The sequence below is a fragment of the Gadus morhua genome, chromosome 12 (genome assembly GCF_902167405.1).
Source record: "Gadus morhua chromosome 12, gadMor3.0, whole genome shotgun sequence".
Classification (NCBI taxonomy): Eukaryota; Metazoa; Chordata; class Actinopteri; order Gadiformes; family Gadidae; genus Gadus; species Gadus morhua.
In genome coordinates this window covers 21201966-21229687 of record NC_044059.1, presented here as the reverse complement: position 1 = coordinate 21229687, position 27722 = coordinate 21201966, and the positions used below count along the sequence as shown (strand labels likewise).

Below are 27722 nucleotides of genomic sequence, written 5' to 3'. Positions count from 1 at the left end.
TCGCGAAAGGAGATCATCAAACATCCGAAAATACTGGAAATGCCTCTCCTCGTCCATGCTTCGCATTGGAAGCACCAGAGAAACAAATTCCCCATCCTGATCTCGTGTGGGATTTAAAGGGCGCACATACCACCGCCTATCTCTGCGCTGCATCACTCTTCTTCCGTAGCCACTTTGATCGGAACGTCACCTGGAACGTCCCCCCGCGAAAACACCGGTGACTCTGCTGCCACCTATGGCGTGAGTGGTGTATTGCATGTCATGCATTGCCCGCGACGTTCGCGCATGCTGTGTAGACTATGAAAGGAAGCGCGACGCTCGCGTCACTCACGTCGTTTACGCGCGTCGCTCGCGTCGACTATGTAAGGGCCCTAAGAGTGAACGACGCTCACTAGCCACAAACGGGTACGCTCAGTTCACCGTTCACCAAATATATAAGCGTGTTCAATGAACGCCGCTCTTTTAGCGTGTTCATTACGTTCAACACTGATCATAACTATCTATGAGCATAAGATAAGACAAATACGATAAGCCATTTTATTATCTCAGTTACCTCAAATACTATTGTTCTTTCAAGAATGTGGATATTATCCTTTGACTCTCTTTTGTGTGAATGTGAATAATAATACTATATCTCTAGTGTTGTTACGTTCCTATTAGTGCAGCCAACCAACACATTTTAATCAATCAATTTCCTCTCACTCTCTTTAACCCGTTCTATCCAAAATTCACAGTAAGTTCAGAAAATTGAAGATGTAGTCTTTAAGGTGAAAAAACCACATACACACATAAACACACATATATATTTAGAGGTGCTGTACTTGGTCCACTGGTATTACTTTTGGTTTGTCCATGCTGGTGTGTGTAGGCCTTGGTCAGACCGATCTCCGTTGGTTGTGCGCGTGAGTCCTGTTGACAATGTCCTGGTACATTGAAGACCTGAGGAAGCGTGGGTATGAGTCTTTCTCCATGAGGCCGTAGACCTTGGCCTGGACCTCGTTCAGACTGCTGGGGGACGGGTCTTCTAGGCTCTGTCTAGTCCTCTCCCTGGTGCCGTAGTCAATGTTCACCTATGGTGAATTAGCATTAGCTTGTAACTTGAAAATTAAGTTCAGATTGCTGTACCTGCTTTTAGCATGCTAATCATGTAATGCCCATCAATTAAAATCCAATTTTATTCCGAAATGACATTTATGCAAAATATGAAACACGATGCGCTATACATTAACAAAAAAGACAAATACAATTCATGCATAATAAAATGAAAAATAGATCCTGATAACGCCTATTTACAACAACCTCAACTGAGAGTCAGAAGAGAGGACCCGCAAAATTCTTTAGAGTTCGGTTATATTGGTTTTATTATTTTGAATGAGAAGTAAAAATTGATTTGATCAATATAATCATTGGTTCAAGATGAAAGTTTTTTTGTGTAGACGTACCTCTCTGGGGGCCTGGACATCAATGAATTCCATATAGATCTTGTTTGCTTTGGACACCAACTTGGTTGAACTCTTGTTTTTCTTGTAGTCCTCGCACGCCATCCAGAATTCAATGTTCTCATCGCTGAACTCCGTCTTCAGAAAGGCCCGGAAGGCAGAGAAGCCGTCTGGGGTGGACAAAATCAAATCAGACGGTTAAAACAGTTATAGCAACGATAACCATTATATTGTGATTGATTTTTTTGCCGGGTGGCCTGTGTGTTATGTTTTTTAAGCGCTGCTTGACCTAACAGATATGGGGTCCATTGATACATTTGACATGCCATTTTCATTTTATACATATCTATTTTCATTCTACTCTATTTTCCTCCTCTTGCTTGTCCAATCCAGTCATGCACAATTTGAATCCAGGGTAATAATACCTATCCAAACCATTTTCCGTTTCCAGCTAAATAGAATAAATCGAAATAATGAACAAGAATAACCCATTTAGAACATATTAGAATAGCCCTAAAATATAGGGGATTGTTCAATATTCAACCCACAGTTTTGGCAGTTTTTTGAAAGGCTTAGGTAAAAAATATATATATTCAGCAGCTTTAGCTAGGGTTATATGGAATCCATCTCAGCTTGATACAATTATTAAAAAAACACCAAAGGAGTTGTCTTACGAATTATCTTTGTTTAAACAACAAATAATGGTCAAATATCACTGCCATAATTAAGGCTGTTCTAAGCAAACTGATCTCAGGCGATGAACTTGACATTTGATATTCATTAGGGCCAAAGCAAAGTTGAAGCTGCATGAAGGGTAAATTCTATGATCATTCTAATGTAGATGAACATAAATGGTGTTATTTTGCATTAGTTATTATCACTAAATGATACACTTAAGTTGTCAGGTTGCCAACCGATGCATATTTCTCCATGTTGCTTGAAATATGACGAATGCGATTTGACCGTAGCTGACGTTTTAAGAGGGACATATTATGAAAACAACACTTTTCCTGGGATTTGGGGTGTTGGTTTGGGTCTCTAGTGCTCCCACACGCATACAAACTTTGAAATAAGTCTGTGCATGATTTTTTTGAGCGAGATATGCATTTCTGAAAGTACCCCGCCTGCAGTTACCAAACAAGCGAGTCAGTTTCGGCGCCCCCTCCTACGTTGGAAGGGGTCACATTTGAATATTACCTCCAACTTACCCACCCCCGTCCAATCAGAGCGTGGCTAAGATTTTGTTGACCAGCGGACGAGCGCTGGGCGGAGATGTTCGCGCATTTCAGAAGCAGGGATGTTCCATACAAAAATAGATGTCTAATTTGTCACTTTGCCATGTGACTGCTGAGCTGCCGGACTGCCGCCGAGTTCCCCCCGACGGAGCTGCCCGACTGCCGCCGAAGCTACGGCTGCAGTCCGGCAGCTCCGGCCGGGGGAGCTCTGCGGCAGTCCGGCAGCTCAGCTCCTTCAGAGAGTCAAGGCCAAAGTTATTTTCCCCCAATTCTTCTCAACTATGGCCGAGATAAGCCTCACTACGAGTGTTTACTTGTTGTGGAAGTAGGCTACCAGAGACGTCAGACGCAGTCTTTATGATTCATAATATCATCCGAGGCGTCTTAAATACCTATATATTATTATTTGTATTATTATTATCATTATATTATATTATATTATATTATATTATATTATATTATATTATATTATATTATATCATATTATATTAGATAGATATGGAGCTCCAGGAGTTCGTAAAAGGCAACAGTCACTTCTCCTCCATGCTGGGGTTCACTCTGACAGCTCATAGGTCAATGGGCAGCAGCTCATTTGCATTAAAGCTACAGACACCAGAAACAGCTCATTCCGAAGGGAATGTAACAGAGGGGAATAGCGGTAGGCAAGATTTTTTTTCATAAAAGCTATTTCCGGCAAACAGCTTCAAAAACATGTTTTCTGGAACTCATATACTATGTTCACTTGTTGGGAAAACACCTTTAATATGTCTCCTTTGAGGTAAAAGAAGTGCAGTTCCAGAGATTCCCAGGATGTGCGCTTCAGTTCTCGGGATAGAAAATATGTTATGTTTATGAAAAATATCAATCCCTAGTGCTTGCATATCAGTTCACAGTACACACACACAAAGACGCACACACACACACACACACACACACACACACGCGCGCACACACACACACACACAGGGCCGGCCCAAGCCTTTCGGGGGCCCTAAGCAGAATTTGATATTGGGGCTCCCCCTCCCACCTAGCGGAGTCATTTGCGCTCGACGATTATTGACAAAAATGTCACACTACAATGATTTGACAATGAATTAATTGACATTATCAATTGTATTAATACTGAATTACGTAGATGTGATTTCCTGTATTTTTTATATGGCCAGCTGGAGAAGGGAAATACCTAAATATAAGCATATTCATAGCATTTTGCTTTTTGACTTATTGAGATGGTGACTTGGGCTTGGGCTTCAGTGCCCCTTGACCTCTTGGGCCTGGAAGGCTCATTCAGGTGCTCTCATGCCAAAAATATTCTTTTTTCACTTTTGTCCCTTGATAGACCCCTGTATTATTATAGTCGTTATTTACACCAAAACAGTCACCTTTTAACCTTAGAGGGCACTTAGATCACAGATTTATTTTAAACTTTCATATTCAAAGTGAAGCATCAAGTGTGGTTTACTGAAGTTAAATTGTAAAATAATTAAATACAACAGCATTTGTATTTTTTTTTAAAGTATCAGTTTAATAAACAGATCTTTCAACAGATTTGTAAATGTGCAATCTTAAACTGAAATCAAAATACACAAACATTAATATTATCAAAAATAACATTAAAAAATAAAAAATAAATAATGATAGTGCCTCTGTATTCCAAACAAACGATCACAAACATATTAAATAAATAATTTGCAACTGTGCAAATGCGTATTAAGTTAGCAATTTCCAATTACAAAATAAAACCATCTCTCAACAAAGATCTTACTGTCCGTCCACACCAGAAGCGAATTGAGCGACCAAATCGCCGGAAGTCATTCACTTTCTATGGGCAAGAGCGACCAAAGCGACCAAAGCGACCAACGCTACCAGCGGCCAAAGTTGAGCGACCAGAGCGTCAAAAAGAAGTTGAAAACTTTTTAACTTTATGCAAATGACTATTATTCGCTTCAGCGGCCAAACACTGACAGCCAATCGGAATGTAGACGCTCTTCGCTTGCGTGGATCCCAGGGAACATCGGCAGGCACTTTGGTTCCTACCTACCTTTATTCACTCACTGAACAAAATGTCGGCTGAAGTATTAATCGCGGCTGTAACTGGGCACCCGGTGTTGTACGAACCCACCCCTTTTCAGTTCAGAGATCGAAACGCCGTAGTGGTTTGGATATCAAGTGATGATAAGCGGGAGTATTTATAGGCTACATCTAGAACGTTCGTATTTAAGCGGGAATCATTTTAATTTGCTCTCCATGCCACCAATCTAACCAACCAATCGCGTGTAGCATGCTTTAAACAAAACCAAAAAAGTTTTTGAAATCGTCACATAAACAAACTAATCGACAAGACGAGGGATAAATGATAAGGGATATATCTAGTCTAGATAGATGGAAAGCCTAGTCAAGTCTTTATTAATACCAAACGACACAAATCGTCGGGAATCCATTTAGGTGGTTCGGCCCACACAGGACAGTAGCCTACAACACCACACAGAACAAGTCTGACTGGACATACACACAATACATCACATTAAAACTAGACACGCGTTGATAGATAGATAGACAGAAAAGCCTAGATAGATCGATATGTTCCATTATTTGCCTTGCGGAGCCAACCAGTCCTGTGCGCGTATGCAAATTAGCCATGTGCGCGAATGTCTATTTGTTTTGAATGCGACGAATGAGTGCAGATCATGATTTGCAGATCCAGATCAGTGAAACATATTTTAACTACTACAGCACGCAGGGTTTTTTGTTCTCGGTTGTAATTAGCCTACATTTTAGGATTTTTTTTGTATTGGGGGGAATCACTGTCCTACTTGTTGTCGAAGCACTTTATCGAACAAGCAAAACCGTCTCGGCAATATGGCCAAGGTGTATGGGAGAGTTCACTATTTGATATGGCTGTCTGTAGGGCCTACTAAACGCATACGGCTCCTTTAAATGCGTCTGCATAATTGAATTGTACGTCATGAGCGACTTGAGCGACCAAAGCGAACAGAAAAATTCGCAGCGAAACTTTGTGAGCGGTCGCTCCTGGTGTGGACGTACAGTTAGAGCAGAGCGCACATTGTGCTCCATCTTTGGCTGAGATGTCACTTTTACTAACGTGCAGAGGCGGACAGAGTACACAGCTTCCTTACTTGAGTAAAAGTACAGATACCCCTTGCTAAATTTTACTCAAGTACAAGTAAAAGTACTACAGTCAGATGTCTACTTAAGTAAAAGTACTGAAGTACTTGTTTTTAAAAGTACTTGAGTATCAAGAGTACAAGAGTATTTTTTCTAAATATTGCATTACTACTGCCACAGTGCTTACATTTATGTATAGAAACGTACTACATGGAGTTATGAAAAATGTTAACACCTTGGAGAATGTAAAAGGAATTGAAAGTAAAATCAAGTAATTTTCATCTTTTTACCATGGCAATAGCACAATAGTATACAGTATAACAGTATACTCAAGAACATAAAAACAATTGCTCAGCTTACATAAATATGCAATATCAGAAAAGAAAATTCAGCTAACAATTCTATGTATGTGTGAGTTTCTCCGTTTTTTTATCAATCAAATCAACAATCGTCTCTCATCTAATTCTGACCATGGAGTTGGCGGAAAGCGAAGGTGATTGCTGATAGGCTGAAGGCTGTCCTAATCAGTTTGAGAGGGAATCACGTTTGAGAGGGAAACAACAAATTGAGGGTTTCCGTGATTTTTCTTTTCTCCTTTTATTTTTTATTTTTCAGAAGGATTACGGGTACTCACGGTTATGGATAGAAATGTAACGGAATAAAGAGTACAATATTTGCCTCTCAAATGTACTTGAGTAAAGTCATGAGTACTCCCAAAAAATGATACTCGAGTAAAGTACAGATCCCTCAAAATTTTACTTAAGTACTGTACTCAAGTAAATGTACTCCGTTACTGTCTGGCTCTGCTAATGTGCACAGGCACAGCAATGCTAGCTTGCATCCCTTACACCTAGAAGGTTAAGTTCACCTTTAGCTGTTTCCTCCAATATAAACCGTTATCTCACGGACTAAGACTCTGCACTTAGTCGCTGTCAGACTCACCACTATGTCACATTTATAAAACAGTACTGTTTTCATGTAGCTAGCTACTAGTGCTAATGTCCACCTCAGTCAGCGAGCTAACGTTAGATTAAGCCTGGCAAGAGCTAGCAGTACATGTTTGATTGAACATCCTAAACACTGCCAATATCGTTGACATCTGATATACACCTAGATAAATGTATATTAATGAGATACATACACTGTTGATGAATATAGCTCATGTGATGGCAAATATAAGATGACATTAACTCGCTAGCTAGCTAGCTAACTCCTATGATAGCTTGAGCTGCTCCTCCCTCAAATGAGTTCAAAACATATTTTAAATAATCATGCAATCATACCTTTATCTTGCTCTTTTTTCTCATCTTCTGTCCTTTTCTTTTTCCGTTTTTGGGCACCAGAGAGATACGTCCTGACGATGACATGCTTATATATGTCCCTTCCAACTTAACCTTGAGTATTATGCAGTGTCTGTCTATGACCGCGAATTATCTGTCAGCAGATTGAGCACGCAGTTGATATGAATGACTCGAACGCTGGCAGATATATTGATCGTAAAATCAGAATTTTCTTGTATTGATGTATTCTTTATTTCATTCAATCAGGTCACTTGTTTAAGTTATTTAATATTATTATTATTATTATTTTTAATTATTTTTAATTATAATTTTTTTTTTCCGATAGGGGGCCCCCTGGCGGTCAGGAGGCCCCAAGCGCCCGCTTGTATCGCTTATGCCTCGGGCTGGCCCTGCACACACACACACACACACACACACACACACACACACACACACACACACACACACACACACACACACACACACACACACACACACACACAAAATGAACTGACACTTTGTGTGTGAGGGAAAGAAAGGAGCCTACAGTGCCTATCACAACAGTGTGTTTGTCCCTCTATCGTTATTGATCTTTCTAGGACCATTATGCAACACAAGGCTGATTCATAAGACGCCTTGAAAATAAGGTCAAATTTGTGGTTATTTCTGAACATGAGGTTGATGAGGTTGTCAGCACTTTGAAATGCTATTTATTTGAAGGCAGAGGTTATCATTTTAAAACAATCAAATGTGACCCTATAGCCTACTTAATGTATCTCACAGATTGCCCACAATTTTTACTACATTATATTGGCAGTGATGAGGTAAGTAGATAGATTGAAGTGATTTACCCTCTTTATATGCTTTAAGGTATGGCCAACTATCAGTTATATTGTCACAAATCACAACAGTAGAGGAAAATGAATATGAAACTATCATCTCTACAAATTGTCCCAGTTCTCCGCCATTTGTAATGCTTTCACCCATTTTTAAGCAATTGTGATTCACGTCTGCAAAATATTTTTCATCTGCCATTTTCCAACTGTTATGCTTTGCATGATGGTGTTATTTACCACCGCAAAAAAAAACCTGTTCTTGGTTTTCACATCTTATGAAACCAAGAACATTGGGATATATCAAGTACAAGCAGTTCCCCATTAAAATCAAATATACAGCAAGGGCAAGGTAAGAAAAAGCTATAAACCTTAATAGGGTACAGACACATTGTGTTCACCTCCCTAATGCCTGGTCAATTGAAACAGGATACGCCGTTATGTCCTGATAATCCTTTCTGCCTGCGGGTGGGTGGTGGTGGTGGGGGGGGGGGGGGATTCTTGGAGCAGTACCAAACCTAATGGAGGATAACATGGCTTGCTTAACAAAGAGGTGTCTCTCACGGATGTTGTGTTATGTCAGAAACCCGACCTGAACATTGGCCAATACTGTTTATACCGTTTATTTTTTCTTCTTTAGGGCACAGCTGATCAAAGCTGCTAACACTTTGGTACCCGGCAACGGAACAAAACACTGTTCAGTAATTTAGCGCGTGTTTACTGTTCTCACAGGACACGAGTCACACAGGAGCTGTTGTCACTAACAAAACATTTGGGCAAGACTGATGCAAGGTGAGGTTTGAGTAGTGGGGGCGCATCTGGGATAATGACTTGAAACAAAGTGGGACTGCAATACTGAGTGCTGTTATCGTTATTGATCGGTCACCAATGTTAATCATTTACCCTTTCCAAAAACTATAATTTCTACCTGCTCCGGGATAAATAAAATGCACTTAAGGCTATGTCCCAAACCAGTGCCAGACAAAGCCCTAAGTCTTGGTGGTGGTTCAAATGAAAGAAAACATAGGTCTTGAGTTCCTAGTTAGCTCGTTCTGTTTGGCTGGGGCTCATGAAAAAGTGAAAAGATCCAATGAGAGAACAAAGGGCTTTCCACAAGTGAGAGGAAGAGAGGCACAAAGTGGATGGACTATTATTACCACAGCGACCGGTCTTCTTGTGGAAGGTTGGGTAGGATGAGTGACTCATGAGCGCTCATTTACCTTAAGTGCACTATACCCGTATGTGGTGTCGCCCATAGCTTTCTCCTTAGAGATTTTTACAAGCGCTTATGGCTTCAAAAAATTTGGTTTATGGATAGATAGATAGATAGATAGATAGATAGATAGATAGATAGATAGATAGATAGATAGACAGACAGACAGACAGACAGACAGACAGACAGACAGACAGACAGACAGACAGACAGACAGACAGACAGACAGACAGACAGACAGACAGACAGACAGACAGACAGACAGACAGACAGACAGATAGATAGAGATAGATAGATAGATAGATAGATAGATAGATAGATAGATAGATAGATAGATAGATAGATAGATAGATAGATAGATAGATGGAAGGATAGATAGATAGATAGATAGATAGATAGATAGATAGATAGATAGATAGATAGATAGATAGATAGATAGATAGATAGATAGATAGATAGATAGATAGATAGATAGATAGATATGGATTGACACAAATCCGAGATAGGACAATCATCTGACCCCCATACAACTATCTCAACTATCTAGTTTAACCATCTAGATTAAAAAAACGTCCAAATCGGCTTCAACCATCATCTGTGATGGCTGCTGATTCCTCAAACCACATATACCATCAGCCAGGAAACCATAGCAACAATGTGAGAGACGTAGCGTAGGTGTCATTACAAATATTTTTATCATACAGTACTGTTTTCTTCCATAGGCCTTATGCTCTTCCCATTAATAGGAACCAATTGTTTCATCCTATACGATAAAATTTCTCGCAGGACAACTGGAAGATTACAAATAGCTGTTATTGCAAAAAAACTGCTTTTGGTTTACAAATGTGGGTTGAGTTCAGTAACACAGTAAAAAATATAAGTGGGTTATAGTTCTGGTTCTGGGCTCGATCCAAAGTGGGCTTCCCTCACTTTTAATAATCTCACTTATGTAATGGTATGGAACAAAACTGCACAGAAAAGAAATGTAGGGTATATGGGTCCCTGACACACACATTGAGCAGGGGCCATGTCATTACAACTACTGTGTTATGCTCAGTGTTGTATAGTAGCGAAGTAGAAATACTTCGTTACTGTACTTAAGTAGTTTTTTTGGATATTTGTACTTTACTTTACTACTTATATTTCTCTGTACTTTTACTTTTATTTCGCTACATTTTGCGAAGAAAACGGATACTTTTACTCCGCTACATTTCGCTTGAAACCTTCGTTACTCGTTACAAAATCAACTCATCTTTAGAAAAAAAAAAAAGAATCATGAGAGATATGAGAATAACGTCGGGGACTGTGGTAGAACACAGACTGCGCGCCTGTTTGGCGAATCAGCTGTCCCAGCGCACGTTCGCAAAGCCCCCTTGCTTAGTTACTGTTGCTACGTCGATCAAAACTCGTACGACTGTCAACACACAAATGCATGGCTAGGACGAGGGCAAGGGCTATCAAAATTCTACTATTTGTATCAGGCTGGTTTGTGCACGCAGTATTACAACACTATCTTATACACTTCACACTCTACTTGCTGCTGACTGAGCACAGTAGATCAATACGCCGCTTGTATCGTTTTCTATCACATACATTTCAAACATGAGGTCCGTTGTAAAAATAAACCAAGGAGTGCATGTTTGATCGATCGTCATTAAAGCTGACTTGATACGAATGTAACAACGTTGTTAAACTAGTGAGATCAGATCCAGCCTTGTGTGGTTGCTATAGAAACGCGTTACCTACAGTTGAGCTAACGTTATTCACCGTAGTTCTAAAGGGAACTACTTTTCGAGGGAGATGAACTTAAAGGCCCACTATGCAACTTTTTTAGCCAAAATTACATTAAGTATGCAGGTTGAGAGTTATGCTGATGGTTCTGCATCCATTTCTGGGTCGATTGGTGGGTGTGTCATTTACCCATGTCGCCTCTCCAGTGAAAAAGCGCATATGCAACTTGATCTGTTCGGACCGACACAATCCGGATGTGACGCAGCGGAAGTATCCTCGAAAATGTAGTCAGATTGTAGTTTCGAAAATGCTTTACGGCACAGACACACACCCAAACATGGCACCGGCTAGATATAAACAGCCAGTTGCGAGGCAATTGTTGCATTCATCATGGATCAATCGACTAATGGTACGGCCACACCAACCGCGTTACTCGCGTTGGATAACGCGAGTAACGCGCCTAACCTGACGCTTGATCATTGTGTGTCACAAAAATGGTTCAACGCGCCTGTGGCTGCGCTAGAGTCCGAGGTAGGAAACCCAAACGCCGCCGTGTTTGGGTGCATGATAGAGTTTAGATCGGGTTAGATTAAATAATCTCGGATATAAATAACGATCTCATCTCATCGTCATCCGTTTATCCGGGGTCGGGTCGCGGGGGGAGCAGCTCAAGCAGGGGGCTCCAGACTTCCCTTTCCCGGGCCACATTGACCAGCTCTGACGGGGGGATCCCGGGGCGTTCCCAGGCCAGTGTTGAGATATAATCTCTCCACCTAGTCCTGGGTCTTCCCCGAGGTCTCCTCCCCAATGGACGTGCCTGAAACACCTCCAAAGGGAGGCGCCCAGTGGGCATCCTTGCCAGATGCCCGAACCACCTCAGCTGACTCCTTTCTAAGTAAAGGAGCAGCGGCTCTAATCCGAGTTCCTCACGGATGACTGAGCTTCTCACCCTATCCCGCGACGCCAGCCACCCTTCTGAGAAAACTCATCTCGGCCGCTTTTACCCGCGATCTCGTCCTTTCGGTCATCACCCAACCCTCATGACCATAGGTGAGGATAGGATCGAAGATCGACCGGTAGATCGAGAGCTTTGCCTTCCGGCTCAGCTCTCTTTTCGTAACAACGGTGCGGTAAAGCGAACGCAATACCGCCCCCGCTGCTCTGATTCTCCGGCCAATCTCACGCTCCATAGTACCCTCACTCGCGAACAAGACCCCGAGGTACTTGAACTCCTTCACTTGGGCTAAGGACTCATAAATAACGATAATCGGGTTAAATAACTTCACATGGTGTGTCTGGTGTGTTTCCAGCATTCGTAGTGTTGATCAGGAGAGAAATAGTCCGCCAAGACGTTGAGGTTGCTTAGCAACCAGAGACTCTGTCCATGCAAGTGAACGGAGCGTTCACTCTTCGTCATAACTATCAAACCGAACATCCTTCACATTCACCGAGCGAACATTATGAAAGTAAAATGCACATTTCTCTCTAAAAATGTTTCCATAAACGCATTTAATGGCGTAACTATGTTACTATTTCCACCCAGAATAAAGAAAGATGTTGGCCGTATGCTTCTGTGCAAGGGTCACTACAGTAACGAATTGCTTTACGGCACAGACCCCCAAACACGGAACCGGCTCGATATAAACACAAGTAACTAAGGGATTGTTATATTCATCATAGATCAGCCGACTAAAAAGAGACAGAGAAACCCAATGTCGGAGGAACAGAAGAAGAGAAAAGGGAGACTGACCGACAGAGAGGCCAGACACGAGTAAACGTTGGGCAAGCTTTTCAGGAATAGCGTGAACTGAAAGAAAAAGAAGACTGCAAATCAGACGCCGACTTGGCCGTGTTGCTTTTGAAATTGAAAGTACCCTTGGGTGAACTTTGTCTTCGTGGTATTCTTGATTCTGATAGTCTCTGTACAAATGTGTTTGCTCAACCATTTAGTTGTGAGCCCTGTAAAAATTGTTTTCTCGACCGTTTTGTTGTGAGCCCTGTATGTTTCCAGCTTGCTTGCAACCATATAAACACCTTTGTTTCCATGGGTGTTTTGCTGTTCGTCTGTCCCCCAGATACAGACTGAATCCCCGAATCCAGGTTCTTGTTTATTTCGATTATTATGTTGGCCAAACCTCTTACACTGATTGTTCTGTTCAACCTAAGATAAAACAATTATAACCTAGGGTATAAATTCTCCCGGTGAACTATACAAAAGGATGGATTTATGTTTATTGCAATGCAAATACACCCTTTTAAAAATGTATAACCTTGCCTACACTTTATGAACATCTACTTCGGACATGGCTCCACGCATTCGCCGGCTTCTTTGAAAACAAATGCACATGGCTCGCGTAGAAGTGCATGGGGAAGGGACGTCAACGAGTTGTTACGACAGTGTTGTGAAATATCTACTACGAAGCTGTAGGGGGCGCTGTGTAGAGAAATGTGCGTGCCAAAACCAAGAAAACAGCGAAGATATTCCCGAAGTTGCATAGTGGGCCTTTAAACAGAGCATAAATTTAATAAGCATGCAATACCAATAAGAAAAAGGCTAATTATTAAAGTATTTGAATTGTTTTATTATGTTGGCCGGCGCGAAGTAGAATAAACTGAATAATCACCTCAAGGCAGGGCAATAAACAGTTTGATATGCCCGGCTCGTGGACGGCTTACCGCCCGAGACGAAGTCGAGGGCGGTAACCTTCCGCGAGCCGGGCATATCAAACTGTTTATTGCCCGGCCTCTCGGTGATTATTCCTTACTTATTCTCAAAATTCTGACCCTTTGCTTTTTTATTAACAGCAGTTACTTGTACTTTTACTTTCAGTACTTAAGTACATTTAATATCAGAAAAGTACTTTTGATACTTAAGTACAGTAAAGATCAGATACTTTAATACTTTTACTTAAGTACTATTCTAAAAGGTGACTTTTACTTTTACTTAAGTAATTTTCCAGTAAGGTATCTGTACTTTTACTTAAGTATGGCTTTTGAGTACTTTATACACCACTGGTTATGCTTCACACTGAAATCAGATAACCGGGTCGATAGACGTCCAATGAAGCTTTCTTTAGATCACTAGTGTGTCAAATACTTACACAGGCTGCATAATCAGCCCAGGGTGGCCATCTAGAAAAAGTTCCTCAATGAGAGCCCTTGACTTCATTAACATTCAAAAGAGGGTTTCAAAAACGACAGAGTTGATTCATACATTGGTAGAGGGGGTTACAATATACAACAACTTACATTTGTGAGAAAGAAGTTGGTCAAATGATTCTGACCACTGGACCACCTCAGCCGTTGAAATTCTGTTGGATAGAGATTTATTTATTGTTAGATGTTTGGAATCTGCTGCATTAAATATATTAGTATTTACCAGCGTTAGTATTGTGTTGATGGGTGAAGTAAAACGCAGTAGAACGTTCGCTGTCTCTTTATTGGTCAGCAAAACTTCCTTTACATGAAAATTAACATTTGACTCAACAAACCAAACAATACTATAAATAATGGTTTTAGTGCTTATTTTCCCAAAACACTTCAACAACATAAACAGGAGCAACTACGCAAGGAACGCGGAACAATCATGCACCACTCTTGCAGTACATTACAACATAATAAAACATCCCTCAAAGTATGAACACAATGCATGCTGGGAAACAGGAGAACAAGCTGTAGCCCCACAGCTACAGCTACTGTAATGCAGACAGCAAGGGATGACTTATGGTTCTGTCCTTACTGTGCGCCCAACACATAATTATTTACATCACTGGGGCCGGTAGGATTATAAGAAAATGAACAAAAACGTTTCCAAGAAACATAAAAAAATAGTTATTTTTGTTCATCTCAACATTTTTGGGAATATGTCTTGGTTGTTCTGTGGACATCCCATGGTAGTCTTGACCCAGCTGTCTGCTTGAAATATTTAGTTGAAGCATGTACTAATGCTCAAATAATAATAAACAATACAATACAGATATCTTTTACTTGCACAGCACTCAATGTGGGGCGTTAACTCACATATCTTCCATGTTGATATGGATTGTAAAATGTATTATAGGCCTCACGACAAGAAGCGATCCAGTATGTTGAATTCAAATCAGGTCAAGTTATGAGGGACCTCAGACATTCAGTTGGTTTACGTCAGTGTTTGGGCTAGATTCCCACACTGTGGTACAGGGGCGATTGTAGGTAGTGTGGGGGCCCTAGGCAGAGGATTGTTGAGGGGGGGGGGGGGGGGGGGGGGGGTGGAGCGATTGTTGACGGGGGGGGGGGGTATGGAGCGATTGTTCACGGGGGGGAGGGGGGGGGAGGGGGGGTGGAGCGATTATTTATTTATTTATTTTTTGGCTCTAGGGGGCCCCCCCCGTAGCCCGGGGCCCCCAAACAATTGCGGGGCCCCAGGCAGTTGCCTGGTATGCCTAATGGGATGCGGCGCCTCTGGGTACAGGTGAGCGTATTTGGATTCATAACGGTCCTATCAGGGTGTTATTTGCCTTTATACAACGGGGGGCCTGAATCCAGCGATCTGATTGGTTCCTAACTGTCGTATAATGAGCGTATACATAACTGCTATGACGCCCAATCATTTTGTGAAAGTATCACTCGCGCCTTGAAGTGGAAAGTGTCAAAGAATACAACCGTATTTTTACTAGTGTGTGTGTGTGAAGTCATTTTGCCATAATTTTAACAGTTGTATAAAAGCAATAGCACAGTTCACTGAAGTCTAAAATCGGCGAGTGAACTGCTCCATAGGATAAATTGCCGGCGAACCGCTCTATCGGAGCCTTCTCTCGGAGGGACGCTAGAGTGTGTTGCATAGCGACCGTTGATGCATAGCGGCAGCCAGGAGGGACTACTTTTTGGTAGTCTTTAATAAAACGGCTACTTTGACTTTCTTGGTTTCTTTTTAAATGTAGTGTGTCTATGAATTTCGTTTCGCCATAACAGTAACCCTTGTATAAAAGCAATAGATCACTTCAGTCAGTGGCATGTGCTCATTATACCACTGTAAAGGGGGTCGCCGGCCCTCCGCTGCGCGTCGGCAACGCCCCTTAACAGTGGTATAATGAGCACATACCACAGCCTGGCGTGATCTATTGCTTAAATATCACACTGTGAGATATCAGTATAATTAAAACTCCACGTCATTTTTCCCTGCAAATTTTTGATTTTCTTCAAAAGTTACGTAATATCAATATAATAAAATAAATCGGTCCATGGCTTGATCAACCGTAGGATTCAAACGCTAGAGTGTGATGCTCTATCCGGCTAGCTGTTGATGTATATGGCCATGTCCAAGAGAAGGTTCAACTTCTCAGACACATATTGTGTCTAACACCACACTGTGTGTGGAAGTGTTGAGCTCCGTCTGGCAAGCAGTTGATTTCGAGAAACGGTCTAGCTTCTCGTACACTTATTCATATACAACTTCGCTCATTATAACGCTAATACACAATGACGGTACAAAACAAATGTCACATTGTTGCTGTGGGTCGTAACCATGGTCATAAAAGGCCCCCCTTGAACTCTTAGCCCAAACACTTTCTTTTTCTAACTCCCAGTGTTCAAATTCGAGCTGTTAGAGTGGGCTAACTTGCGCCTTATATGGTGATGCTCTTTTTCTATTTTTAAATGAACACCAATGTATCAAAAAAACTCTCACTTCAGACACCTGGCAGCTGTTACATCGGCAGGCGGCAGGAACTCGGAGAAGTCGCTGTATGAGTCAGACTTGTTGGACAGGCAGCCCAGTCGGGTCTTCATGGTCCTGAATCTGCAATTCAATCAATAGACAGTTTATATTGGACCTCCCACGGGCTCTGTTTACTCTCACCATGGGAATCAATGGAAACGTTGAGTAATGCCTAAAGCCATTTTGACCACCATTAAAATGAACTTGTAATGAACTTGTGATTTGTTCATCAATGCAAGCCCCAACTTCCGATTGGTGCCATGTTAACATGTGAACATCTAGTTGTAGAATAATTTGGTTATTTCAATGTATGTTCTTATCCATTTTTGCCACTTAGAACAAAATGTTTAATTTTGGATCATTGGTTTCTGTCTCTGCATTGTTTCAAAAGTTATTAATAATCTGTTAATCAGTTGCATATTAAAACAACTGACAAGCTCAAATGATCAAATACCATTATTACTTGATAAAAAATTGAACAATACCAATTTATTGGTAGGTCAATCAATAATCAATACCTTCACTTTGATAAATTCCACACCCCTTAATCCAAACATCTGTTACATCCTCTATCCACAAAAGCTTTTTTCATTTTTTCTATTCTCTACAAATGGTGACAAACATCACCTAATCCCAGCAGGCAAACCGGGCCAGCATGAAAAAACAGACTAGTTTGTTTTCATGTTTGGAGCCATAGCTAGGAACATTAGACAAAATGTTATTTTCATGTTTCAAACCAATGCCCATTTATACGAGTCAGTGAGCTTCATCATCCAACATGAATGCCAGGACACTTAAAGCGTGTATCCTCCATCTGCCATTCATTGGAAGCTGTTGTTTGTTTCAGTGTAATGAACGTTTGTGTTAGCAAATATTTCAGGAGGCAAATATGTGAATTGGCACAAAGCAAAAACCTCTAGACATCTACAGTCTATTATTTGTTTTGATGGCTGACATCTCTAATGAGGTGAATCAAAGCGAGGGGGCATTGTCTATTTAAAAATAGCAGTCTCAAAGCCCCCCAGCAGCTCCGCTCTATTTCTTTGAAGGACGACGATGATGATGAATTAAAGAATGTTGGACTGGTAATTCATGCTGAACATTTTGTAGAGAGTGCACAGTCGGTGGCAGGCTTCTTCCTAATTAAGAATTGTGCAATTGTGCACACTGCAATACCAATCAGACCGGGGACTTTCTTCCCGACAGTGCTTCTTCTGCTATATATAACCTGTGTGTTATGTGACATAACTGCAGTTACGACACCAATTCAAAGTCACTGGTCGAAAAGGCTGTGAGAGAGATGTGTGCATTCACATGATGGCCTAATAACTTAATGCATCTCTTGTTTGCATTAGGAGACTATGAAAGGATTAATGAATCCTACAATGGTGTGAATTTGATCACCAGGTGTACCAGAGTAGGCTATTTGAGGCAACGTGAAATACCATGAGCTGGTAGGAAAAGCACAAATATACTACAGAACGTAGTTCTCCGCACCTTCCTAAGTCATACCTTAAAATACACCCACTCTGTCTGTCTGTCTGTCTGTCTGTCTGTCTCTCTCTGTCTCTCTCTCTCTGTCTCTCTCTCTCACACCTACATGTCTCTCTCCATTAGGCTGTCAGAATCGGTATGTCTCTGGCCGCTCTGGGCTTATCCCTGTATACTGCACATACAAGTACTGCTGCTGCTGCTGCTGGCTGAGCTATTTATAAAAATCCCTGACAAATCTGGATAGTCAGGAGGAAGGCAGCGCATATTCCATTCTGCTCGGCCATGCAGCGCGCTCTTGCGCCAGGAGAGATGAGCTAAAAATGGCAACGGTACTCAATGGATGCAGAAGTAAAGACACACACACACACACACACACACACACACACATGCACACATATACACACACACAAACACACACAGACACACACGCACACACACGCACGCGCACACACACGCACACGCACACGCACACTCACACACACACACACACACACACACACACACACACACACACACACACACTACAACGAAGTACGACTCATGAATTTGAAAGTGTGGACAACATCTGTTGTCCCTCCCCTTGTTTTGTTTTAGTTTGATGAGGAGATACAAAAAAAAGCATTCATTAAAGTAACACGTGAACGAACACGCCCTTTTCGGTGTTACCTAACTTGGTGCATTGCGCAGCCCCCCCCACAACACCCCTCCCCAATTTCCCTCTCCTGTCAAAGATGCTGAGGTTTCTTCACAGCCACAGCACAGTGAGCAAAAACTGTTGCAGCTACAGTTAGCAGTCAAGCCAACGACAGGTAATTGACTGTATACAATTATTACGTGTATCACATAGTCTTTGATTGGTGGAGCTTGCTGTTACCATGGAAACGTTTATCGCACCCGCGAAAGTCAAGTCAAGTCGATAACTGCTGCCACTGAACTCGATCGCTTACACCAGAGCAACCATGATTTTCCTTAGATTGATGGAAAGTGAGAGAGTTGTTGTTAGAGCTGTAGAGGAAATGAGCTGTAATTGTTGAAAATATGTCGATATAGAATATATGATAAGAAATAATCTATAATAATATATATATATAGAATACATTATGTTGAATGAATACCAAAACTGGAATTCACATGTATTACAAACAAGTATTTAAACTTATATAATCATCGGTCGAACTGGCATTGATGGAATCGCAAACGGTGATTGCAGCCATGAACAAAGGAATGTAACATGTCACTGACAACACAATATAAACTACATGAACCATTGTACACACACACACACACACACACACAATATATATACATGTATATGTCGCCAATTGTATTAACAATATGAACACTATAATAATGACAAAGATGCAAGAAACACTAAACTATTGAGGTGGAAACCATCTGGGATGAGTCCACAAAATAATGGACACAGTCTTGTACCTTTGCCTTTTTCCGTTTTCCAATTTTTTTTTGCCCTGATTCAAAAAATGTATGGTCACAACTAACCTGACGGATGATTGGCTTGGTTCCAGGCTTAAAACACTTTTAAGCGACAATGGTTTTTCGTAAGGTCAATGGAGAAAATGAATGAGAAATTTACTTCCGGAACCAGAGCTCTTCAAAAAGAGGGTGGTCCCTGTTGCAGTCTATTAGACAGAGGGCATTTCATTGAGAATGCTTAGCAACCTTCCTGATGCAACTATCTAGATAAGCGTAAGTAGACAACCATTGTTGTTTTGTCAGTTAATAAATGGTGCGTTGATTTGATGTTCATAGTGCATCAAATGTGGAAATGTCGTTCAATAATGTTATTATTTATATATTTATAGTTGCTCAAGTAAGTAACCTCTCATTTACTTGCAGTACTTTTCTATTCAATGTGTCCTATATGCTTGCAATATGTAAAATGGGCATAAACCAAGCATATTATACTCTAAAAGAGAGTGTAGGAGGATTGGTAGTCAAAACATCAGCCCTGTTGGGTACAGTATAAAAGGTAAAAGACAACAAATATAAAGGTCAAGGCGATGGCCACTTGTATGCCGGAATAATGGCTGAAAATTGGTCCCTTTGACTTTAATGCTGGCACAGTTACTGTGTATGCTAAATGTGCACCGTTCCTGTTAAATAAATAAATCCAAAAATAGTTCTGGGACGGTTAGCAGTCTGCCTTTGAAGTTATACATTTTTTATGGAATAAATTCACAGCCTGCAACCAGAATAGTCTTACCCATGCTTAAACTTCCCCACTACTTAAAATGAGGACGCATGACTAAAACCCTAGTGTCCTCAGTGTGCTTCTATGTGTGTGTCTGTATGTGTCTTTGAGGATGTGCGTTAGCTATTTTTGGATCCTCCAAACTTTCCCTTCTCGTTTGCCTCTGCAGAACACGGATGTCCCACATACACACTCAGCCCCCTCAGCCTGGAGCAGATGAAGCAAGAGCTCTGCCTGCCCCCCCCTCCACCCTCCCTCCTCTTCATCACCCTTATCCAAAGAGCCTTCTCATCCCACCCCCACCAGTCTTCACACTCTTTCCTTCGTGCCTTCTCTACTTTTCTCCTCTCTCCCTCTCTCTGTCCATCTCGCCTTCCCTCCTCTCTGTCTATCTCTTTCCTTCTCTCCTGCCCTCCTCTCCGTCTCTCTCTTTCCTTCTCTCGCTCCTCTCTCTCTGTTGCAAAATCTCTGTCACTCTCTTATCTCTCTCTCCTTCTCTATCTTCTTTTCAATTCAATTATCTCTCTCTCTCTCTCTCTCTCTCTCTCTCTCTCTCTCTCTCTCTCTCTCTCGCTCTCTCTCTCTCTCTCTCTCTCTCTCTCTCTCTCTCTCTCTCTCTCTCTCTCTCTCTCTCTCTCTCTCTCTCTCTCTCTCTCTCTCTCTCTCTCTCTCTCTCTTTCCCTCAGCATACAAAAAGGGATCCACAGATGACTCATACATTTTCACAATGCGCGCATTGACCAGAGATTCATGACCTATAGGGCAAAGAACCACAATGCCTCGCCACCTTCCATCCATCACGGTTACCCCAGGGTCTTTTGTTCTACACAGAACACTTCTGCTGCATTTCTGCATCGCCCTTGATTAATCCCTTTCATCCCTCACAACCAATACACACACACACACACACACACACACACACACACACACACACACACACACACACACACACACACACACACACACACACACACACACACACACGCACACACACCCACACACAGCCTCATAGATTGGCGTGGCTGGACTCTGCCTAACCTCTCTCTGTGCAGCCCAGCCCCTCGTCCTAGCGATCAAACATGCAAAACAGGCCCATCTGTCCATACAAGAGACGACTATGGTTTATGTTGCAGAGCTTGTTTTAGTATTTAGACATCCCTGTTGAGTTGCATCTCTTTTCTTTTTCTTGGCACATGTCCTGCTTCTTTTGGTGGCGGGGGGGGGGGGATGCGGCTTAGACAGAAATTTAAGGATGTGTTGGAAAAAGAAAGTGCTTCTTGTTGCGTGGGACAACCAAGGAGGAAATGTAGCTCTATGTTTCTACTTTAAATACATTTTAATGGCCTAACATCTATCCTCTTAATCGAGTACTCTCCATCCGTGTATGCCAGAACTTGTTTGTTTGTCATTGTTCCTGTTCAGTTGGCAGCCAAAACATGGATTAGCCATGTAAAGTGTGGGCAGCAGTGGTCCTTTATAAAAAAAAGGTCAGACAGACAGAATTGTCCTCGGCCCAGTACTTGGCTTGAAGCCTTGTCGGACAAGGTTTAACTAGATCTGTCCCTGAGTGTGTGTAGACATGACTATTAAAGAGGCGTGGATATGCCAAGAGTGTTTAAACTGATAAGGACACGCTGGTTGGATTGTAAAATCGAGAGAACATTTCTCCTCGGAAGTAAATAAGCGCTTGTGTCTATCTCCCTCACTGCCGGCTGTCTTGAGGGAATGGGTGGTCTTACATAATTATAAAAATAGTTGGGGGGTCTGGGGGCTGGGGGTGGATGGATTGGGATGCTAGGGTGAGGGGTTTATACATAAATAATTCTAATGTGTCCAATATTATATGTGTCCTGTGTCCAATACGGCTCTTTCAAAGCATAGTAAGTACAAGTAGTCAACCTGCTTGAGGTAATGCAGCACCACACCCCATGGTTCCCCATTTGAATAGAAGGGTTGTATGAAGGCCATAATAATGGAGCATATAATACGCAATCATATAAGTAAATATAAGCAAATATACAAATAACCCTACTATGTCCAATATTAGTACTGCATTGGCTATTCTGCTACTGTTATGGAGCTATAACAGCAATACACAATGCAACTCTTTTAAGCCGGCCTTTTAATCTTATAAACCTGTTCTGGAAATGGAACTGGATTGGACATCTAGTGTTCTCACACAGTTAAATGAAGCTCTGTGGAGGGATTATACCATCTAGGACAAGAGTCCCAGTATCAGCACTTTGTGGATTACTTTCATGTCAGTCAGTTTTGAATCCACCACTGCATTGCACTGCGCTGCTGTGAACGCCCTCACTTCTTCTTCTGCCTTTGGCCATTGATATCATCAATTTGTTTCAGGGAATTGTTTTCCTGTTAATATTTAAAAGGACAATACACTAAAACATGGCCTCAAGAGCACTCTCTGCTGAGAGCAAGAGTGTTGATTCGGTCAAATAAAGCATTTTTTTCTTCTTTTTGTTCGTTTTTGACATCACTAATGACATGAAAACGGCACAACAACACCTGCAATAAACAGCCTGTAAATTGCTTGGCACTCTCATTGAGAATGTCACTATACGACCCAGCAGCAGCACATTTATTCCCAGCCCTACAATCAGTCACTGATCAACATTAATCAGCCCTAATCTGTTGACAACCGACCGGAGTGAATTAACAATTGTTCAGGTCCAGGGCTGGCGATGGGGCAAGCTGGGTAAGGACTGCTTGGAGACACCGGGGATCAACAGAGAAAGGTGGGAGGGTAGGGGGAGGGCACATCCGGGCCTGGGGGTCAGGGCTACACAGCCCCACAAAGATGGGCACTTACTGGCCTGGGCCCATCGGAGCCACCAGGAGTACGGGAGGAAGGAAAGGGAATAGGAGGAAAAGTGTCAACAGATTATTCCATTGCACCCACATATGTGATGCACCAGCACACATATATTTTTAATTTATGCTTGCAGGGATATACCGATTACATTTAATCGCTTGTATTGTCATTCGTACACACGCGTCCCCCAGGATTTGAAACAATGAATGATGAATGATGAATGCAGCAATTCTACATTCTTAACATTTATAGCAATAGTTTTGCAGCATTGCATTGACATAAAGAATGATGAATTGCCCGCTCACATCGCCAAATCCCTTTTTATCGGCACAAGACAATGTACAATGCTCGGTGATAGGACACAACCAAAGCTGAGTTACATAACATGCTGTCAGCCAATAATGAATATTAATACTTTACCTTGCCTCTGCCTCTTGAGCACGCGCCTGTGGCTGCTTGTGTGAATTTGTGCGCGTGCGCACAACGTGTGTGTGTGTGTGTATGTGTGTCTGGGTGTGTATGTGTGTGTCTGTGTGTGTGTGCGTGTGTGTGCGAGCTAGGTGGGTGGCAGTAGCGGACTCAGTCGCAGTCTTCTCGCCTCTGTCCCTCCGCTTTCTCCCCCCCAATGTCAGCTACGACTCAAAGGCAGCCTCAGTGTCTTCCAAGGCTGAGGATCAGCGTGCTATGCTCTCTCTCTCTCTCTCTCTCTCTCTCTCTCTCTCTCTCTCTCTCTCTCTCTCTCTCTCTCTCTCTCTCTCTCTCTCTCTCTCTCTCTCTCCCTCTCTCTCTCTCTCTCTCTCTCTCTCTCTCTCTCTCTCTCTCTCTCTCTCTCTCTCTCTCTCTCTCTCTCTCTCTCTCTCTCGCTCGCTCGCTCACACACACGCACTAAGTCTCTCTCTGTATTTCTCTTCTTATTCTCTGTGTATCTCTCTGGATTGTAGGGGTTCTGCACCATTCTTTTGTTTTCCCCACGTGCAGCGAGAGAGAGTGCACACGTGCCTGGCTGGCTCACTCTGCGTGAGAAAAAACCCCATGGTGGAGGGGTGTGTGTCTGTGTGTGTGTGCGTCTGTGCGTGGGGGTGGTGTTTTATGAATAGATTCAGGAATAGATCACATGGCTTCAGGCACATGGACTGTAAATGCATATTTTTTAAGAAAAATGGATTACATTTAAAATAATTTTGCACTCAAGGCATATGGCATGGAATATTTTATGTTTTTCTGTTACAGACATAGCAAATTAAGGAGAGCAAAGATTGTGGTCTAGTAGGCCAGTCTACAAGTTGACAGTCTACTGTGGTGGCGGACCTCAAATGGCACTTTGGTCAACTAAGTGTCTCTTCCTTATGAGCATATGAGGTTATAAGCGTATGATACTTCTTCAATCCGGAAATCCATAAGGTTACGATTTTAATGCAATAATGTTAATGTTTTATAGCGAAAAACAGCAAATACATTAAAATCGCTGTAAAATACAAAAAAACTTTATATAATAATAGGGTACAGTATTATTGTGGATACAAAGTTTCAGTCAGAAGCACTCCCACCCATGTCCCTTTTCCTGATAGTGCTCTATTTAGAAAGAATCTTGAAAGTGTTTGGGTCTGTTACTAACATGTTTACAAATGTGTTCCAATTTTGATAAAAATCCAAGTCACCAATATATTTTCCATTCCCTCAACAGATGATTCAGGTAAACCCTTTCTGGTTTTCATGCATATCATCAATATGAGGGAAAAAAGGATTTTGGCCAGATTTCAAATCCACATTTATTTGTGTTGGAGGTGGTTCAATCCTCCCACCTAAATCGGAGGTGTCATATCATTGATATGCGACTGATTCACAAACACCGAATTTGTTTGCATTATACATCCAACGTCAGGGCAAGCCTATCTATGTATTTAAGCATACAAATGATATTAAAACAAATTCAAATGTATTCTTATAATTCATTCAGAACAGTGTGTCCTATCCTTGAGGAAATGGCGTGTATGCACAAGGGCAGTCATGTGTCATAATGATTCATATTTTATACTCAATTGTGATTTGTATTATTCTTAGTATTATTATTCCATTCGTATTGCCAAGCAGCTCACAGCGGAAGTGCAATCATCTGCAGACCGGAAGGAGGGTTCCTAGCTGTGACGGTGGAGCAGGAATAATCGATCGATGACAGAACTGATGGACACACACACAAAAACAGATACAAACATAAATCATAAAGAGAAGGCAAAGTTTGTAAGGTGTGTGTGTGTGTGTGTGTGTGTGTGTGTGTGTGTGTGTGTGTGTGTGTGTGTGTGTGTGTGTGTGTGTGTGTGTGTGTGTGTGTGTGTGTGTGTGTGTGTGTGTGTAATAACAAGCAACGTTAAAGTGCAAAGACCAGTGACAATGGGTTCTAGTCTAGATCATAAACACACTGAGGTAATGACAGAGGCAGAAGGGTTATCCTACTGCAAGATTAAGTGGCATGGGCTGATGTGTTTGCAACACAAACTGAACGGATTGGAAAACACCATACTAGTGACCCATGCTTGTCAGATTTCCTTGGCAATCTACTAGAGTTTTCTGTTCATTCCAAGTGGGTAACCCTTCCTTTTACAGTCCCCTAATTACTAGGTATTTGCCCGGTACATACATGGTAAATCATATTGTATTACTGGGTAATTGCCACTGGTAATAAGAAGGTAAATACAGAGGTAGTTATCCGGTAAATACATGGTAAATCATAGTGTATTACTGGGTAATTACCACTGGTAATAAGAAGGTAAATGCAGAGGAATTATCCGGTAAATTACTGTGTAATTACCACTGGTAATAAGAGGGTAAATACAGAGGAATTAATGCTGAAGTACTAAGTAAAACCTCCACTATTACCCATCAACTCAACTAAGTAGCGTGTAGTTGTAACTGTTTTAGGTTGTTAATAACTCTGATATTGTGTACTTCCTAGGAAATTAGGCAACCAATTCTTATAAACACCTATTATCCAAGGTTTATGTTGGTAACAGCCCAAATTTAATGATGTACTATCTAGAAATTAGCATAGTGCTTTCCAATAAAATACTTTTTCTTAGTTATTATTCATAGCTACACCCATTTAGAAAGGGTTTATTCGATTTACCACTATGGAATTACTTACCTGGTAACAACCTCTGCAGGAACAGTTTTCCTCTAGTGTCATGGTACATCTTCTTAAATACTGGGTACGAAGCCGTTTGTTTCCATGGTATTACCAGGTTCTTACCATATAATTTATAATAGATTCCATTATCCATGCAGTCAACACAAACATGTACCATGTACGTTCTGCGACGTTACCAAGTAAAACACGACAATTTACCCAGTAAGTAAGCTGAAACTGTACTGTAAAAGGAAGCCTCGTTTGTTTCCATGGTATTACCAGGTTCTTACCATATAATTTGTAATACATTATTCCCTTTTCCATGCAGTCAACACAAACTTGTACCATGTACGTTCTGCGACGTTACCAAGTAAAACACGACAATTTACCCAGTAATTAAGCTGAAACTGTACTGTAAAAGGAAGCCTCGTTTGTTTCCATGGTATTACCAGGTTCTTACCATATAATTTGTAATACATTATTCCCTTTTCCATGCAGTCAACACAAACTTGTACCATGTACGTTCTGCAACGTTACCAAGTAAAACACGACAATTTACCCAGTAAGTAAGCTGAAACTGGACTGTAAAAGGAAGCCTAGTTTGTTTCCATGGTATTACCAGGCTCTTACCATATAAGTTGTAACTGGTTATTCCCAGTGCTTAATCTGTCCAGTGGGAGCTCCCGGAGCGCTGAGGACGGGGGGGGGGGGCGATTGTTGACGGGGGGGGGGGGGGGTCCGTAGCGGTTGTTGACGGGGGGGGGGGGGGGGGGGGGGGGGGGAGTCCGTAGCGATTGTTGACGGGGTCAACGTCATAACGTCTCTGCCACCAGTCGGTGAGTGTAACTTGTTGACAGTCCCTAAAACAGGTAGCAGCCAGAACGTAAATGACGTTGTTGCACAGACATCGATGGCGACAACATGTGTTTGTGATTTTCGCGATACGCCGTCCTAAACCGTCCTCAACATACTAAGCCCGTAATGTATTGCACTTATGTTGATGATTCCGATTGGGTGGTAAACCGAATATCCGGCGAATATCAAACCGGAGGCTTACTTGCACCTGTTGAGGTGGCATGCTCCGGTAGAGCTGCTCTTTAGCATCGCGCTAACCGGGGCTAACAGAGCCTGTCTCTTCCCGTCCTATTAACTGTACTTATGGGAGAGAGCCCGATTAAATCCGGATATTTTAATAAATTGGGTGGAATAGGTTTTAAACAACATGTCCGAGTTATTTGAATGACAGAAGCTCCGCTAGCTCGATGCTAAAGTGCTAACTGGAGCTAACAGCCTGTCCCCTCCCGTCCTATTAACTGTATTTATGGCTATGCCTTTTTCTCTTTTCAATATGACCAAACACAATGGCCAGAGGACCAGCATCCTTTTTTAAACTAATAAACAAAATAATCTTTGAGTTCTACATGTTCTAGAAATGTTAATTAATTGACAGTCCTAATGTTTATTTTCTTGTCCTCTGATTCTTTATCACAGTATGGAAGGGGAGATTTGG

At 41.7% G+C, this 27722-nt stretch overlaps 1 protein-coding gene across 1 annotated transcript; it reads right to left on the bottom strand.

Annotated features, from left to right (window-relative positions):
• Positions 1-378: 378 nt before the first annotated feature.
• Positions 379-23804, bottom strand: rgs8 (regulator of G protein signaling 8). Its single transcript, XM_030373320.1, has 5 exons — positions 23512-23804; positions 16523-16633; positions 14107-14168; positions 1443-1609; positions 379-1070 (listed from the first exon to the last, which is right to left on the bottom strand). Exons 2-5 carry the CDS (start codon positions 16621-16623, stop codon positions 876-878), a joined length of 525 nt encoding a protein of 174 aa, XP_030229180.1. The 5' UTR covers positions 16624-16633; positions 23512-23804; the 3' UTR covers positions 379-875.
• Between the last annotated feature and the right edge of the window lie 3918 nt (positions 23805-27722).

What these genes read in the sequence shown, in the direction of transcription:
- rgs8 (XM_030373320.1), bottom strand. Translation starts at nt 16,623, where the DNA reads ATGAAGACCCGACTGGGCTGCCTGTCCAACAAGTCTGACTCATACAGC. An exon ending in ACAGCTGCCAGGTGTCTGAA is followed by an intron (nt 14,169 to 16,522) that starts GTGAGAGTTTTT and finishes TCTATCCAACAG; the next exon opens with AATTTCAACGGCTGAGGTGG. An exon ending in CCAACTTCTTTCTCACAAAT is followed by an intron (nt 1,610 to 14,106) that starts GTAAGTTGTTGT and finishes TGTCCACCCCAG; the next exon opens with ACGGCTTCTCTGCCTTCCGG.